The sequence below is a fragment of the Astatotilapia calliptera genome, chromosome 6, assembly GCF_964374335.1.
Source record: "Astatotilapia calliptera chromosome 6, fAstCal68.1, whole genome shotgun sequence".
Classification (NCBI taxonomy): Eukaryota; Metazoa; Chordata; class Actinopteri; order Cichliformes; family Cichlidae; genus Astatotilapia; species Astatotilapia calliptera.
Genome location: NC_137427.1, coordinates 38,451,891 through 38,466,592, shown reverse-complemented (window position 1 = coordinate 38,466,592; position 14,702 = coordinate 38,451,891). Strand labels below are relative to the sequence as shown.

The following is a 14,702-nucleotide window of genomic DNA, read 5'->3' as shown; positions in this document are numbered from 1 at the left end:
GAGGGGCGGGGGGGGGGGGGGGGGGGGGGGGGGGAGGGCTCGCCACCTTGCCCTGACGCAACTTTCTAATAATAGCCTCGTGGATTTCACTGTGGAGTTTACATTACATATGTTGCGCTCAGCAAGTCCAAGCATCCTTTTCAACCTTCATCGAGGTTTAAATAATGACTTTATCCTCAGCAACATCACTGGGTATAAAACGAGCATCTCAGACAGGAAGAGTTTCTCAGAAGTCAAAATGGGTCGAGATTCACCAATAAGTAAAAGAACAACAAAAAAGAAGAAGGAAAAAACACATTAACAAATCGTGGAACAATTCAAAAACAATATTCATGTAAAAATGTGTAAAACTGCAAACACTTTGAATATCTCATATTACCAGAAGATTCAGAGAAATCTCAAGAGATCTCTGTGCAAAGGAAAAGACTGAAAATCAGTATTAATTGGCTGTGATCTCCAGGTCATAAGACAGCACTGCTTTAAAAATGGACATGGTTCTGTCATGGAAGTCACCGCATCAGGAAAATATCCAGAAATGACTCTCTGTGGACACAGTTCGTTGTGCTATTCACAAATGCCACCCAAAGCTCCAAGAAGCCAGAAACCCAGTGATTCCAAAAAGACTGAGCTAAATTGTAAAACTGTTCTGTGGTCTGACACATTGAAATTTAAAATTCCTTTTGTTTGGAAAACATGGATACTCTGCAAGCAGAGAGGGACCATCTCTGATACTATGGGAATGCATTCATGTCTGGAAATGACTGGAATTCACAGCATACACACCTGGAGATGAATGCTAAAAGACTTAAACAAGTTGTAGAGCAAGATTTTCTCCAATCCGGATGATGTCATTTGCAGGTGAGGCCTTACATATTTCAGCAAGACAATATTGAACCTTCTGTAATGAAATGAAAAATATAAAGAATACTCAGGACTGTTGAGCAAGCAGAAGCCCATATCATGCACCTCGACTCTGTGTTAGCTAGTTCCCTGATTCCTGAAATAATAACGATTACTCCCTAAACTGCTGCCTTAAAACAAGCCCATTGTCTGCACTATCACTATGTGCTTTTCAGTGAAAATAATGGGATCAAACAGCAAAACAGAACATCACAGCAAAAGAACAACAACACACCCAAGTTTCAGTGTTTAGTCTATTACAAAACAAACAACCTTTTTAGTTTGTTTGTTTTGGGTGAGCGTTAGAGTAATGATCAGCAGTGATGATGACAGACCTCACGGGCTAAAAGGTGCTAACAAAAGTTGGTTCAATAGCTTTCAGCGTGGGCCGATTTTGAAACACTGCTATTATTGCTTATTATTTTATTAATTGTAGTTTCTACATGGAAATAAAAACAACAATGGATGACAAAAAATACCAAAAGTAATCAGACTTTATCAGTCTGTCACATTACTGTGGGGGAATTAAGGCCCCTCGAGGTTTGGACTTTGACTCGTCCATTGCAACAGCTTTATTCGTTCCTTTTTTTGCCTGTTCTGTTGATTTGCTGCTGTGCTTGAGATCATTGTCCTGTTGTAGACCAGGCCTTAGCTTTTGGTGTCATGTTGAGCTGTGTGGCAGGCAGGGGGTTGGATCCAAACACAGGACTCCAAGACAAAAACTTGACTGAAAGCAGCAGCTTTTTTTTGAAAAACAAACTAACAACGAAGTACACAAACATAAGAAGAAACAAACAAAAGAACAAACAGACGAAGACTGAAGACTTAAATACACAAGCAGGACAAGCAGGGGATGGGAAACAGGCGGGGACTAATTAGACATAACAAGACAGTGAGGATGCAAAACTGAATACCCTGAATACAGGACAAATGACTATCAAAATAAAACAGGAAACAAGAGACATGACAGGGAAACAGATGAAAGGACACGTGAGGTTGAAGGCAAACAGAAACACACTAAACATGATGAAAGAATGACTAAGAAGCTAACAGAAAACTAAATGATCAAACGAGAACACAAAAGTACAAGAAAATCAAACATAAACCACTCAGAGAGTATAACCCAACTTAGAATATAATCCCACCTGATAAAAACAGTCCATAACATAAACCCTGAGTCAGTTGGACAGATGGCCTCACATATGACTCTAGAATACTTTGACACAAGTTCATAGTCAACTCAGTGACTGCAAGGTCCCCACGTCCTGTGGCTTCAAAACAAGCCAAATCATCAACCTTCCTCCATTGTGCTTGACTGTAGATGTGTTGTGTGTTTGTGCCTTACAATGAAAAATCTCTATTTTAGTCTCAGTGGTCCGAAAGGACATTGTTCCACTAGTCTAGTGGTTTGTTCAAACCTAAACTGAGTGATTTTCTATTTAGAGAGACGAGACCTCTCTTTCAAACAAGCCAAACTAATTCAGTCTCTTTACCTGTAATGTCATGAACTTTAATATTAAACATGATAACTGAGAAATACAGAGTAAATAATGCAGCTATTTTGTTGTTGTTGTAATTTCTCTGACCACTGCATGGTCTGACACTGGGGCCAGTTTGCAGGCACATCCCATCCTGTTTTTAGTGTTTGAATAACCTCTCTCACTAGAATGATGGACTTCAAATTGGTTGGATGACCTTCTGAGATTGAATGGCGGCAACAACTGGTTGTCTAATCATTGCTAATGTCTTTCCTCCCAGACATCATGTTAACACATAGCTGAATGAACCTTCTGCACCTGGCTGATACTTATTGTCCTTCTTTCCATGGAAGCAGTAAGGGCAGACACAGATTTTCTCACACTGTGTCTGCATTTTGGCTTCATTTTTTTTCTTTTTCATTTTAAAGGGGGTCTTTTTTGTCCACTCCAAGATTCACTCTGTAGTTTCAGTTAACTGGGAGCATCTAGACAGCATGTTTATACCATCTGGTATAAATCAAAGGTAATTAATGGAAAGAACCGCAGAGAATGTTATGATTTGGTCAATTTTGTAAATTGAACGTAATAAGTTGTTTTTTCCACAAGGTGGCAGAAGTGTAAAGGCTATCAGAATCTGGGGGTATTCGTCACATCCACCAGCACAGACAGTAACGTGTCGGATCTGCGTCGCTCAAAGCTGAATCAGATCACTTTGAGTGGCATCTCATATAAGCTTTGCTATAGCGATTAATATACAGTCCATAAAAATGCCCCAATGGTTCCTCTTGTTACTTTTTATTTGTCTGTTGTGTGACGTTTGCTGACTGGAAATGTTCAACAATAGAAGAGCGAATGTCAGGATCAGTCTTATTACAGTTTTGTATTTTCCGCTTCTCTTTATTATTTCATTTCGACTTTTTGTTTTTAATTCTGTTTAGTTTCAGTTGGTTTCCAGAGTGGATTTTCCTTTATGTTTTCACGTGTTTCATTTTCATTTTAGTTCGTTTTTTTTTATTACATACATCGGTGGCAATAATTGTGAAAATCAGTACAGGTATTACAATAAAAACAAATAACTTTCTGAAGGCAGCTGACTCACAGAGTCTCGTAGAAACTCAATAAGCACGTCCACCAAAGCGTATTGAGGCAAGTTCTAATTAAAATAAACCAAATATAACTGTATTTTGATTTTATTTTAGTTAGTTTTCCTTTCAATTGTTTTTAGGAGTTTTTTAAATGATTTTTTTAATTGTAATTAACTAACGTGTTTTTTTCCACTTCCAGTTTTAGTTTTGAATTTAGTTTTAGTGAACTATAATGACCTCTGTTGAGATGTGCTTATTTTTATGATTGCTTAATTAATACATCAAGCAGTGATTTTGGAGAGAGGAGAAACTGGATTTGAGTCTATTGTGCTTTTTTTTGTTCATTTATGGTTATTAACCCTTGTATGGTGTTCGGGTCCGTGAGACCCGTTTTCAGTTTTTCTCAAGAGAAAAATTAAACAATGAATTATTTTTTCAACCTGAAATTCATTGGCTTTGGCTTATTTTCGGTGAAGAACATAAATCCGAACTAATTTTCAATGACCTCATACTGTACCTCCCCCCACGCATTTACATTACATACAAGGTGTTCGGGTCCACTGGACCCAGGTCTAGTAAAAGTGTTGAAAGTGTAGGTCCTGTGTTCCCACACTCTGTCTTCCTCCTTTCTGGTGCTGCTGATAGTGTTTTCTTCCCCTCCTGCTCCCGCACAAAGTTGCAACATTGTTGAAAATTCAACTATCGACACGTCTGCTCTTACATTCCTGCACATTTTACCCTCTTTCTTGAGGGATCCAAATTTTATTTTCTCATACCCTGTCCCACCTGCAAATTAGGGGCATAATACTATAAATAAGACTTTGCCAATGTGGTTCTTTATGACAACTGATCAAGATGGCAAAAGATTATCTGCTGCGAGGGCCATGCAATGGATTTTGGAAGAGAGAGGGGCTTCGGATGATGATGTTGACAAAGAGGTTTCAGAATATTTCACATTTCTGAAAATTCAGAGTCTGACCGTGACTTTGAAGAAGAGGATGAGGTTGAGCACCATTTAGTAACAAAACGAAGACGAATACCCCATCTGCAGCCAGCTCCAGGACCAGAACAAGCCCACCAGACAGCAAGTGAAGAAATATGGATGTCAGTAACTGGTGACATTGAATGGTCTTCTTGCCCAATGAGCCACCCTGCAGAGCTGTTACTGTGATCAGCCAGGGCCAACACGGCTGACAGTTACTCATGTGCAGGACATCAAGTCTTCATTTGAGCTTTTCATCCCAGATTCCATCCAGAAATTTTTTCTGCATTGCAGTAATCTAGAAGGAAGGTGTGTTTTTGGAGAGAGGTGGAAGGAGATGGACCAAATTCATCTAAGAACCCCAAAGGCCTACTTTGGGGTTCTTATCCTTGCAGGAGTTTTCAGGTCCGAAGGGGAATCCACAGAATCCCTGTGGGATGCAGAAACCGGCAAGAACCTTTCCGTGCATCAATGTCTCTGGAAAACTTCCACAAAATTTCCAGGATTATTCCTTTTTGATAACCGAGACGACAGACCAGCTCGACGGCAGAGAGACGAGCTAGCTGCCATCAGGACAGTGTGGGATAAGTGGGTGCACCACCTCTCCCTGTTTTACAACCCTGGGCCTAATGTCACCATTGATGAGCAGCTGATCCCATTTAGTTGTGAAACATATTGCTTCACGTGTAAATGTGTTGTGTCTTTCCACTCACTCCACTTGATTATAACTGATTAATTTTTTTATAACATTTTATAAAAAAAAAAAAAAACGAGAAGTCAAGTCAAGTTTATTTATAGAGCACATTTAAAAACAACCAAGGCTGACCAAAGTGCTGTACAGTAAATACAGATAAAAATACAATAGAACACAATTTCGTAATAACACCTCGCTGATAAAAATAAAATAAAAATATATAAAACAAATAAATTAAACCTTTCTAAAAGCCAATGAAAAGAGGTGAGTTTTAAGAGCGGTTTTAAAAGTTTCTAGGCTTTTGGAGAGTCTGACGTGAGGAGGTAAACTGTTCCACAGTCTGGGTGCAGCCACAGCAAACGCCCTCTCTCCCTTTGTCTTTAATTTATACCTGGGAACATCTAAAAGCATCAGGTCGGCTGACCTCAAAGATCTCCTGGGGCGATAAGTTCTAAGGAGTTCTGACAGGTAAGAAGGTGCAGTGCCATTTAAAACCTTAAAAGCCAGCAATAAGATTTTAAAATCAATCCTAAAGGCAACTGGGAGCCAGTGGAGAGAGCAGAGAACCGGAGTGATGTGGTCTCTTTTTTTTGAACCGGTCAACAGGCGAGCGGCAGCGTTCTGCACCAGTTGAAGGCGATGTAGACAGGAACGATCTAGGCCAGCATAGAGGGAATTGCAGTAGTCTAGCCGTGAAGTAATAAAAGCATGGACCACTCTTTCTAGATCGTTCCTGCAAAGGTAAGACTTGACTTTGGCTAAAATCCGCAAATGATAAAAAGATCCCTTAACTACAGAGCTGATTTGTTTATCAAGTTTAAAAGCATTGTCAAAAATAACACCAAGACTCTTAATGGAAGAAGTGCAATCGGAGGTTAGGGGTCCCAAAAAGTCAAGAGAGAAGTTGGGATCTTTAGGAAGCCCAAACACAATGACTTCAGTTTTGCTTTCATTAAGGTGTAAGAAGTTAAGAGTCATCCAAGTCTTAATGTCAGACAAGCAGGAGAGTAGCGGCTGCAAAGAAACATTGCAGTTCAACCTCAGAGGGAGGTAGATCTGAATATCATCGGCAAAGATGTGGAAGGACACATTATGTTTACGGAGCACATTGCCCAGAGGGAGCAAGTACAGAATAAACAACAGGGGGCCTAGTATGGACCCCTGAGGTACGCCACAGGTTAAAGGAGCTCTGGGAGATGACAGTTCACCAAGGTGAACAGAAAAACTCCTATTATTCAAATAGGACTGGAAAAACTTTAAGACAGTGCCCTTTAAACCGACACAATGTTGAAGGCGGCATAGCAGTATGTTGTGATCAACAGTGTCGAAGGCTGCTGTCAGGTCCAGGGTTACTAAGACAGCAACACAACCAGAGTCAACAGTTAAAAGCAAATCATTAAAAACTCTCAGAAGGGCGGTTTCTGTGCTATGCCGAGCTCTAAAACCAGACTGGAACTTCTCATAGAGATTGTTATTGTCAAGAAATAGCTGGAGCTGCGTGAGGGCGGCTCGTTCCAGTACTTTAGACAGAAAAGGGAGGTTGGAAATGGGCCTATAGTTAGAGAGTAGGGATGGATCTAGATTAGGCTTTTTAAGGAGAGGTTGAACAACAGCGTGCTTGAAGGGTGTTGGAAAACAACCAGAACTGAGGCAGGCATTGATCAGGACCAGAAGGAAAGGTCCGACTGAGTCCAGAACCTGCTTCAGAAGCCGAGAGGGGATAGCATCGGTGGAACAGTTGGTAGTCTTAACCTTGCAGACTATTTCATGCAGCTGAGAGAGAGAGATTGGTTCGAACTGATTAAAGGCAGAATGGCACAAAGACAAAACACAGGGATTGGAAGGTGAAGATGGAATGACAGACTGCAGGGAGGAAATCTTGTTTACAAAGAACTTTAGAAAGTCATTACAGAGGGTGGCAGAAGGTGTGAGGCTGGTGGATGTGTAAGGATTTACAATGGAATTTAAAACACGAAACAGAGTCTGAGGTTTATGGACACTACTGCTAACCAGGTTTGATATGTAGGAGGACTTGGCCTCTTTAACGGCTTTCTGATAGGTTGAAAGAGAGTCTCTGAGGATATTAAAAGAAATGTGCAGCTTGTCCTTTTTCCATTTTCTCTCAGCACACCTACAGGTGCGCCTGAGAGCACGAACAGAGTCTGTAATCCAGGGTTCAGCGTGAGCTTTGGGACAGAGTGTTTTTAGGGGAGCGATGAGGTCCAAAATAGAAGTACATGTTGAGTTGAAAAGAGCAGTTAAATCTTCTGCACACAAGGAATCAATCCAGTCCACCGTGGAGAGCTCAGAGTTGCTAAAAGCAGCAGAAAACTGAGATGGTACATGGGTATTGATGATCCGGTGACGGCGTGAAGGAGGTTTAACTGCAGCATCAGAACAATGTGCAGTGGCAGAAAATAGAACAGGAAAATGATCGGAGATACACGCACTCTCACAAATTTCAGAGATGTGGATACCCAAGCCGTGAGACATGACAAGGTCCAAAGTGTGACCCTTCTCATGTGTGGAGCCAGACACACACTGAGTAAGGTTGAAGGAATCCAACAGTGAAACAAAGTCTCTAACCAGGGGTTTAGATGGACAGCACACATGAATATTCAGGTCACCAACAATAAGAAAATGATCGAAATCTACTGAAAGCCCTGAAAGGAATTCCCCAAACTCACTGATAAAGTCCTTGTTAAATTTGGGAGGACGATATACCACTGCAATCAGTAACGGAGTGGATGAGTTTAGTTTAAAAAGCTGTAGTTCAAAGCTGGAAAAAGAGGAAAAAGAAATCTGATGGCAGTCATAAACAGATTTAAAAACACAGGCGAGGCCTCCGCCTTTGCCAGAGGACCTGGGAGTGTTTAAAAAACAACAGCCTGGAGGAAGAAGCTCAGAGAAAGCCACAGTCTCACCAGCGCGTAACCAGGTCTCCGTCAGGAACATAAAATCCAAGTCGTAAGAAGAGAAAAAATCCTTGAGCAGAAACGTCTTATTGGAGAGGGATCGAGTGTTGATCAAAGCCATAGATAAGGTGAGATCAGTAGCTGTCATCGGGGTTGATATGCGGGTGAGTGGGCGTAGGTTAGAGTTTATAGCACCAAATCTGCGGATCCGTGGCTGTAGGAGAGCCGATGACCGAGGACCCGGAACGGAAACAGCGAGCGACGGACCCGGAGAGTCACGCAGGAAGGGAGCAAACACCAGGCGTGGGCCGGAGATGGCAGAGAGTCGCCTACCAGAGGAGAACGCCGCCGCCGGCATGGCGAGGAGTGAGCCAGATGACCGAGGGAGGCGCGGGCCAAGAAGCGGGCCTACCGGTAAAGCCGGAGCAACAGCAGGCGGAGTTTGAGAGACGGTTTTCACCCAGGGTCCTCTGGGCTGGAGTGAGCCCCTCACCGTAGCAGAAACCCATCTGAGCGAGGGGAGGATCAGCCAGGCAGGAGAGTGATAGAAATGCCTTTGTGCGAGCCAGGAGACCACTTCGCTTCCCTCGTCTTCTCCAACGTTTTTTCCGGTGTAGCTTGGGAGGGAGGAACCAGGTGCGACGTAGGTAAGGTGGAATACCATCGAACAGTGGAGGCACACCGCTTGTTTGTCCATCAAAGACAGAGGACAAAGGTGCTGACACTGCTGAGTCTCGAATAATAAAGAGAGTTTGCCGGTCATAAGTCCGGAGCGAGTTGATTTCCACAGTTAAGGCAAAGAACAGCAAACAAAAAACAGGAGGAGGAGTGACGGCGAGCCGAACATACTGGCGCCATCTTGGGGGTGATTCTGACTCTGCAAAATCTGCCGGTCTCGACCAATGAGACCGGCACATTCATTCATAAATGTGATCTAACAAAGGTAAAGGGAAAAAAATTAATCATGTTTGCTGTTCATATGGCTTGTAATTGGGATGAAGTAAACATCTGTTGAGTAATTTAACATAAAATTGTTTGATAGTGTTAATTTGGAAAGCCAAAACTCTAGCGGGTCCACCAGACCCATGAACACTGGCTGAGTAACAAAAATACGACCACCACACAAGGGTTAAACGATTGTCAGTTTTAACCAGTTAATGTTTGACAAAAACATCTAAATCCCAGTTTCGGTAAAAGTATCAAATAAGCATCTTTCTGTAAGCATGTTTATGTTTCCCCTCTTATGCATCATACTAAAGGGATTACACAGGCCACAACTGTCAGCCTTCCACAAGAAATATTGAAATAAAAGTTTAAAAGACTATTATTTTTTTCTTTTCTTTTTTTAATTTACTTTAATTTATTTGTTTATTTATTTTCTTGGCCACAACATGATCGGTCGTAATTACCCTTTTGCGTTTATTTCAAAACTTGCTTGTGGTTGATGATCCCTTATTGATCCTGGGCTGAGCTGTGGATCAGTGGCTGTGTATTGAACTTCCGCGAGAGTCCATGTAAATCGTGTTACCGTTCTTTTAAAACTGATTCTAAAGTAGTTAATGGTTTCAGTCATGTGGACGTTGTTGTAAAATTATCACAAAACCGTTTTACGCAATTTAGGTGTCCCACTGTTGTGAGATAGAGGTGTTTAGGGTTGAGATTGGGGATTTAGAAATTACTTATTTGTGGTCAATATTTGAAGAAGCAGGTTAGTGATTAACTGTTCTCGGTTGCAGCAGCTGCACAGAGTCCCAGCACACCGCCAGCGAGCACCCCAGTCACTCTGTGTCCGAATTACAAATGCAGTGCGTCCGGGCTTGGAGAAGTCTGAACTACCTGTGCAGGGTAGCTCACCACAGAGCATGGAAACGAACCCAGAGCCACACAACAGCTGCCAGGCTGGACCTCAGCGGGATTTATCCGCCTATTGCCACCCCGTTCACCGCCAAGGAGGATGTAGACTATCAGAAACTGGAGGAAAACCTGCAGAAATACGCCAAGATCCCATTTAAAGGTCAGGCCCGAGGCACGCAAAAGTCAAAGTTATCAAAAACAGTTGTGTGAATAACAAAGAGGTCATTGATGCGCATAAGGTCGATTTTATTTACACAGCTCAGAACATTATGAAGCCATAGTTGAGCTTGGAGCGTAAAACACCAGCTGCATACTGTTTGCACTGCTGCATGCGCCGCAGTCTGACATCCATGGATAATGTCTGTATTTGCTTAGGGACGAGACACACAGGACAAAGTTCAGCACTGAGGCAAAAACGTAAAGGGCCTGATTTGGATTTGTCGCCCCCTGGTGCTCGTTACCTGCTCCTGAGTTTTACTTTCCGTCCACAGCAGGAAATATTTGCACTTCTGCTTCCACAACATGTTACTGTTGTTCACTAAATGATCGTTCTACATGATTATTCTTCATTGACCAGAACATTTATTTTATCAATAATTAAATGATAATTAATTATAATGAAATTGGCAAATAGCAAACCTACACATAATACTGATATTGTTTTTTATATAATATTATATATATAATACTGATATTATGTTTTTTATATAATATTATATATTATAATATATAATATATAATATAATACTGATATTATGTCTGACAGACAGAAGCCGAGAGCTTCTCTATCTGCCCTACATGTCAGTTATTACTTGGGCAATAAGACAAGAGGCTGCTCGCTCTAATGTTGGCACAGAGGAAAGAGAGGATACAACCCCAATTCCAGAAAAAAGTTGGATTAGTTTGTAAAATGTAAATAATAGCTGGATGATTTTCTTAATAAAATAAATAAACGTATATTTTATTCACATACAACACAGAAAACAAAGTGTTTAAACTGAGAAAATATACCAGTTTAAGAAAAATATGAACTCATCTTGAATTTGATGGCTGCAACACATCTAAAAAAAAGTGGGCACGTGGCCCTGTTTACCGCTGCGTAGCATCCACTCTGCTTTTAACTACCGTCTGTAGATGTCGGCCAGCTGAGGAGAGCAGCTGCTCAAATTTTGCAGGTGAATGTTGTCACATTCTTGGCTGATAGAAGATTCTGGCAGAACCACAATCTGGGGTCTTCTTTGTCATATTTTTCATTTCATGCCAAATGTTTTCAATCGGTGGAAAGTGTGGACTGCAGGCAGGGCACGTCAGCACCCAGCCGTGCTGTGGTGCTGCAGTATGCTGTTTAGCATTGTATTGCTGAAATATGCAAGGCCTTCTTCATGTGGATGGGAGCATGTGTTGCTCTAAAACCTGTACATGCCTTTCAGCAGGGATGGCGTCTTTTCAGAAGTGCAAGCTGTGAATTCCATAAGCGCTGATGCATTCCCAAACCTTCAGAGATTCAGGCTTTTGAACTGAGCACAGATAATAAGCCTCATGGTCCCGCTCTTCTTTAGTGCAGAGGATGTGGCATCCGTGTTTTCCAAAAAGAATTTTGATTCGTGTGACCACCGAATACTTTGTTGTTTTAACCTTGCCTCAGTCCTTTTTAAATTAGCTCTGACTCAGAGAGAATACGGCTGTGTTTCTGGATCATGCTCACATGTGGGTTCTTCTTTGCATGATTGAGCTTTAATCTCCATTTGTGGATGGAACAGCAAACTGTGCACGCGTGATTTCTGGAAGTGTTCCTGGGCCCGTGCAGTGACTTCCATGACAGAATGTTTTTAATGAGGCCCCAGAGATCACGGGGTCGAGTATTCATTTTCAGTGTTGTCCCAGACATTTCTCAACATTCCCGAAGTGTTTTTATAATAATATGTTTGGAGATGACGAGGTACTCAAAATTGTCCCAGTTTTACATCAGGGAACATAATTCTGAAACTGTTTTATAGACACAGTTCTGTGTGGATTAGTGAACTTAGGAGAAAAGAGGAACTTTTCTGTTATTTAAAGGAATATTAACAACAGTTTATTTTTTTACTTTGTTGAAGTATGCAGGATTTCAAATGTCTTTGTAAATGAGAAGGGTGTAAAGTCTGACAAACACAGTTAAAAGTCTGACATTTTTAGGGTTTTTTAGGGAGCTGTGGGTCATCTAGAAATGGCTGATACATTTTGAGATCATATAAGCTTCTTTACAGAGCTAACCCCTTCCCCCAAAAAACACCTCAAGTATAAAAAATCATGTGTTTTCTTGTTACAGGCCTGGTGGTTCAGGGCTCCAATGGTGAGTATCCTTATCTGACGGTGGAGGAGCGGGTGGAGGTGGTGAGGACGGTCAAACAATCACTGCCGGCGGGAAGGCTGCTGATAGCCGGATCAGGCTGTGAATGTAAGTCTCTCAGCTTCTTTGAGCTCAGGCTTTAACTTTACAGTGGAGGGTTCAGTGATAAACAATATTAAGTAAACACAATAATTAGCCAGCTTCATGTTTTGTTAAAATAATTCACAATTCAGTTAAAAGAAGTTTCATTTTTAGAAAACAATTAGTGACACTGAACTGAAGCTCATTACAGAGAATGATCGCACTGTGTGGTTATCTTCTCCAAACTTTGCTTATACAGTGAACAAAGCCCCTCAAATGCATCGCGACCACTGAAATGGAAAATTGTAGCATTTATAATGGAAAACATTAAAAAAATTGTTAAACTAGTTAAACTCTGACCTCTTCTAAGTGAATAGAGTTAATTATTTTTGCAGAAAACGCTCTTTGTGAAAGGCACAAAATGATAAAAAAAACATGTAGAAATTTTTTTTTGTTAATCGAGTGTAATTTCATTCTGATCTGCGCACGTTCAGGGAGAAGAAACGGTACAAGTGAAATATTTTGTGAATAATACAGAGTTTTGTACGACGAGTGCTAAAAGTTTAAATTGACTCATTATGTTTTCCATTCTGGATTTTAATGACTGCGATTCGAAGCTTATTATAGAGGCAGCAGTGTCACCGGTCTTGATGGACTGATAATTGGAGTCAAATGGAGTCTGTAAGAGTTTGATAGGCTGTTCATTCTGTAACGTATAATAAACACTCAGAGAGACGAGAGTCTGCATTAACTTCTACTTCCATAGCCTTCCTACGTTCCTTGTGTAAAAACTTCCTGGTTTCTTTTTTCCATCACTTACTTCACATATGATCAGCCACAACATTAAACAATGTAACATACAAACATAACAACATTAAAGCTGGGGTTACTGTACGATGGGCTGGGACAGTTTGCTCAGGAGTGACTCAAGGAACCCTGCAACCCACAGGACCCAAAGCATGCGCAGGATCCAAGTGCCTCAGGACATCCTCAGAGATCTCACGTTCATACCTTCACTGGTTTGGTGCCAAGAGGGGTAAACTAAACGATATTTGGCAGGTGGTTTGTCAGCTGTGGCTAATCAGTGTTTACATCAGATGTTACAGTTACACTCTGCAGGCACATTTACTACGTGAACTGTCCCAGTCAAGCTTCTATAAAATACTGCAAGCAAAGACAAAACGGGTTATTCCAGTGCTCCCCGAGCTTTTTGTGTCATGGACCAGTTTCGTGCCAGACAATTATTCTGTGGACTGAGGGGTGGGGTAATATAATGTAAATGTAACTATTGCAGAGCACAGAGGAGGTTCATGAATCTAGCAATTCTGCTTGATTAAATTAGTCAAAAGTGAAAGTCTGTGTTGAAGTTGTTTCCTTTCCTCCTTTTCCTGTTCAGCCACCAGAGCCACGATCCAGCTCACGCAGAAGATGGCAGCAGCCGGAGCCGACGCTGTGCTTGTGGTAACACCCTGCTTCTACAAGGGGAAGATGGACAGCCGGGCACTGATCCATCACTTCACAAAGGTCAGCGCAAACACACGAAAACAGAGTGCCACGCAAATTTGGGGTTAGGCCTTGATTTGGTGTTTTTAAAAAAAAAAAGGATGAACAATCAGTGCTTCCCAAAGCGAGGTGCCGCAGCACTCTCAGAGGAGGGTAAAAGATGCAACAGAGATGAATACAAAAACAAAAATTCATTATATTTCCATGTGATCATGTGTGTCAAAACAACTATATAAATGTGTGTGCTTATTAATTCTGAAAATTATGCAGATTTCAGAGTTACTCTAAGAATTCTCTATGAGGAGCTTCTGTGTTTAAAAAAATCTATTAGAATAATATTTCTCCACTTCTCAAGTAAAGCATGTCTGTTTATTACAACAAAGCAGTACGGCCCTTTGGGTTTAAATATTGCATTATATATATATATTATCTACGCTTTGCTGAGCTCGACGTCAGTTAGATTTACGAGTACAAAAAGTGTTTTTAGAAGATAATGAAAGAAGAAGATTAAATGAGCACCACGTGGGAGGAAGTTTTAGTGTGAGTGTTCTTTCATTTTGCTGCTAGTCCAACCGGAGTTTGATAACAAGGAATAAAGTGTCTTTGTTTTTCACCCTCAGACTTGTGATCGGACCTGTGCTGATTATCACAGAATAATTAGAGCCAGCTGTTTTCATTTTCAGGAATCTTTCCATGCATGCAAACATGGCAGAAGCTGTATCAACACTGCACTCTAGACAATGTTTAATTGATTATGTGTGGTGGTCTGCAGTTCTGACTGCAGTACATGCTCACTGTTGCTTCCACGATTCGCGATCATTATTTGCCCATCGCAGTTTTAATAGTTGCACATAGTTGAATGTCAGCCAGCCAGGCCACCA

General features: G+C 41.3%; 1 protein-coding gene across 7 annotated transcripts in view; it reads left to right on the top strand.

The window, feature by feature from the left end:
* Positions 1–8,043: 8,043 nt before the first annotated feature.
* The window catches only part of hoga1 (4-hydroxy-2-oxoglutarate aldolase 1), a 67,756-nt gene continuing 61,097 nt past the window's right edge, over positions 8,044–14,702 (top strand). For 3 of the 7 annotated variants that reach the window (XM_026171947.2, XM_026171948.2, XM_080303248.1), the window contains exons 1-4: positions 8,394–8,690; positions 9,791–10,068; positions 12,217–12,345; positions 13,715–13,842. In XM_026171947.2, the coding sequence (XP_026027732.2) occupies positions 8,605–8,690; positions 9,791–10,068; positions 12,217–12,345; positions 13,715–13,842 (621 nt within the window). In that variant the 5' untranslated portion in view covers positions 8,394–8,604. Of the gene's footprint in view, positions 8,183–8,393; positions 8,702–8,904; positions 8,998–9,505; positions 9,569–9,790; positions 10,069–12,216; positions 12,346–13,714; positions 13,843–14,702 lie in introns of those variants that run through there. The other 4 variants (XM_026171946.2, XM_026171945.2, XM_026171943.2 and 1 more) reach the window with 4 other exon arrangements.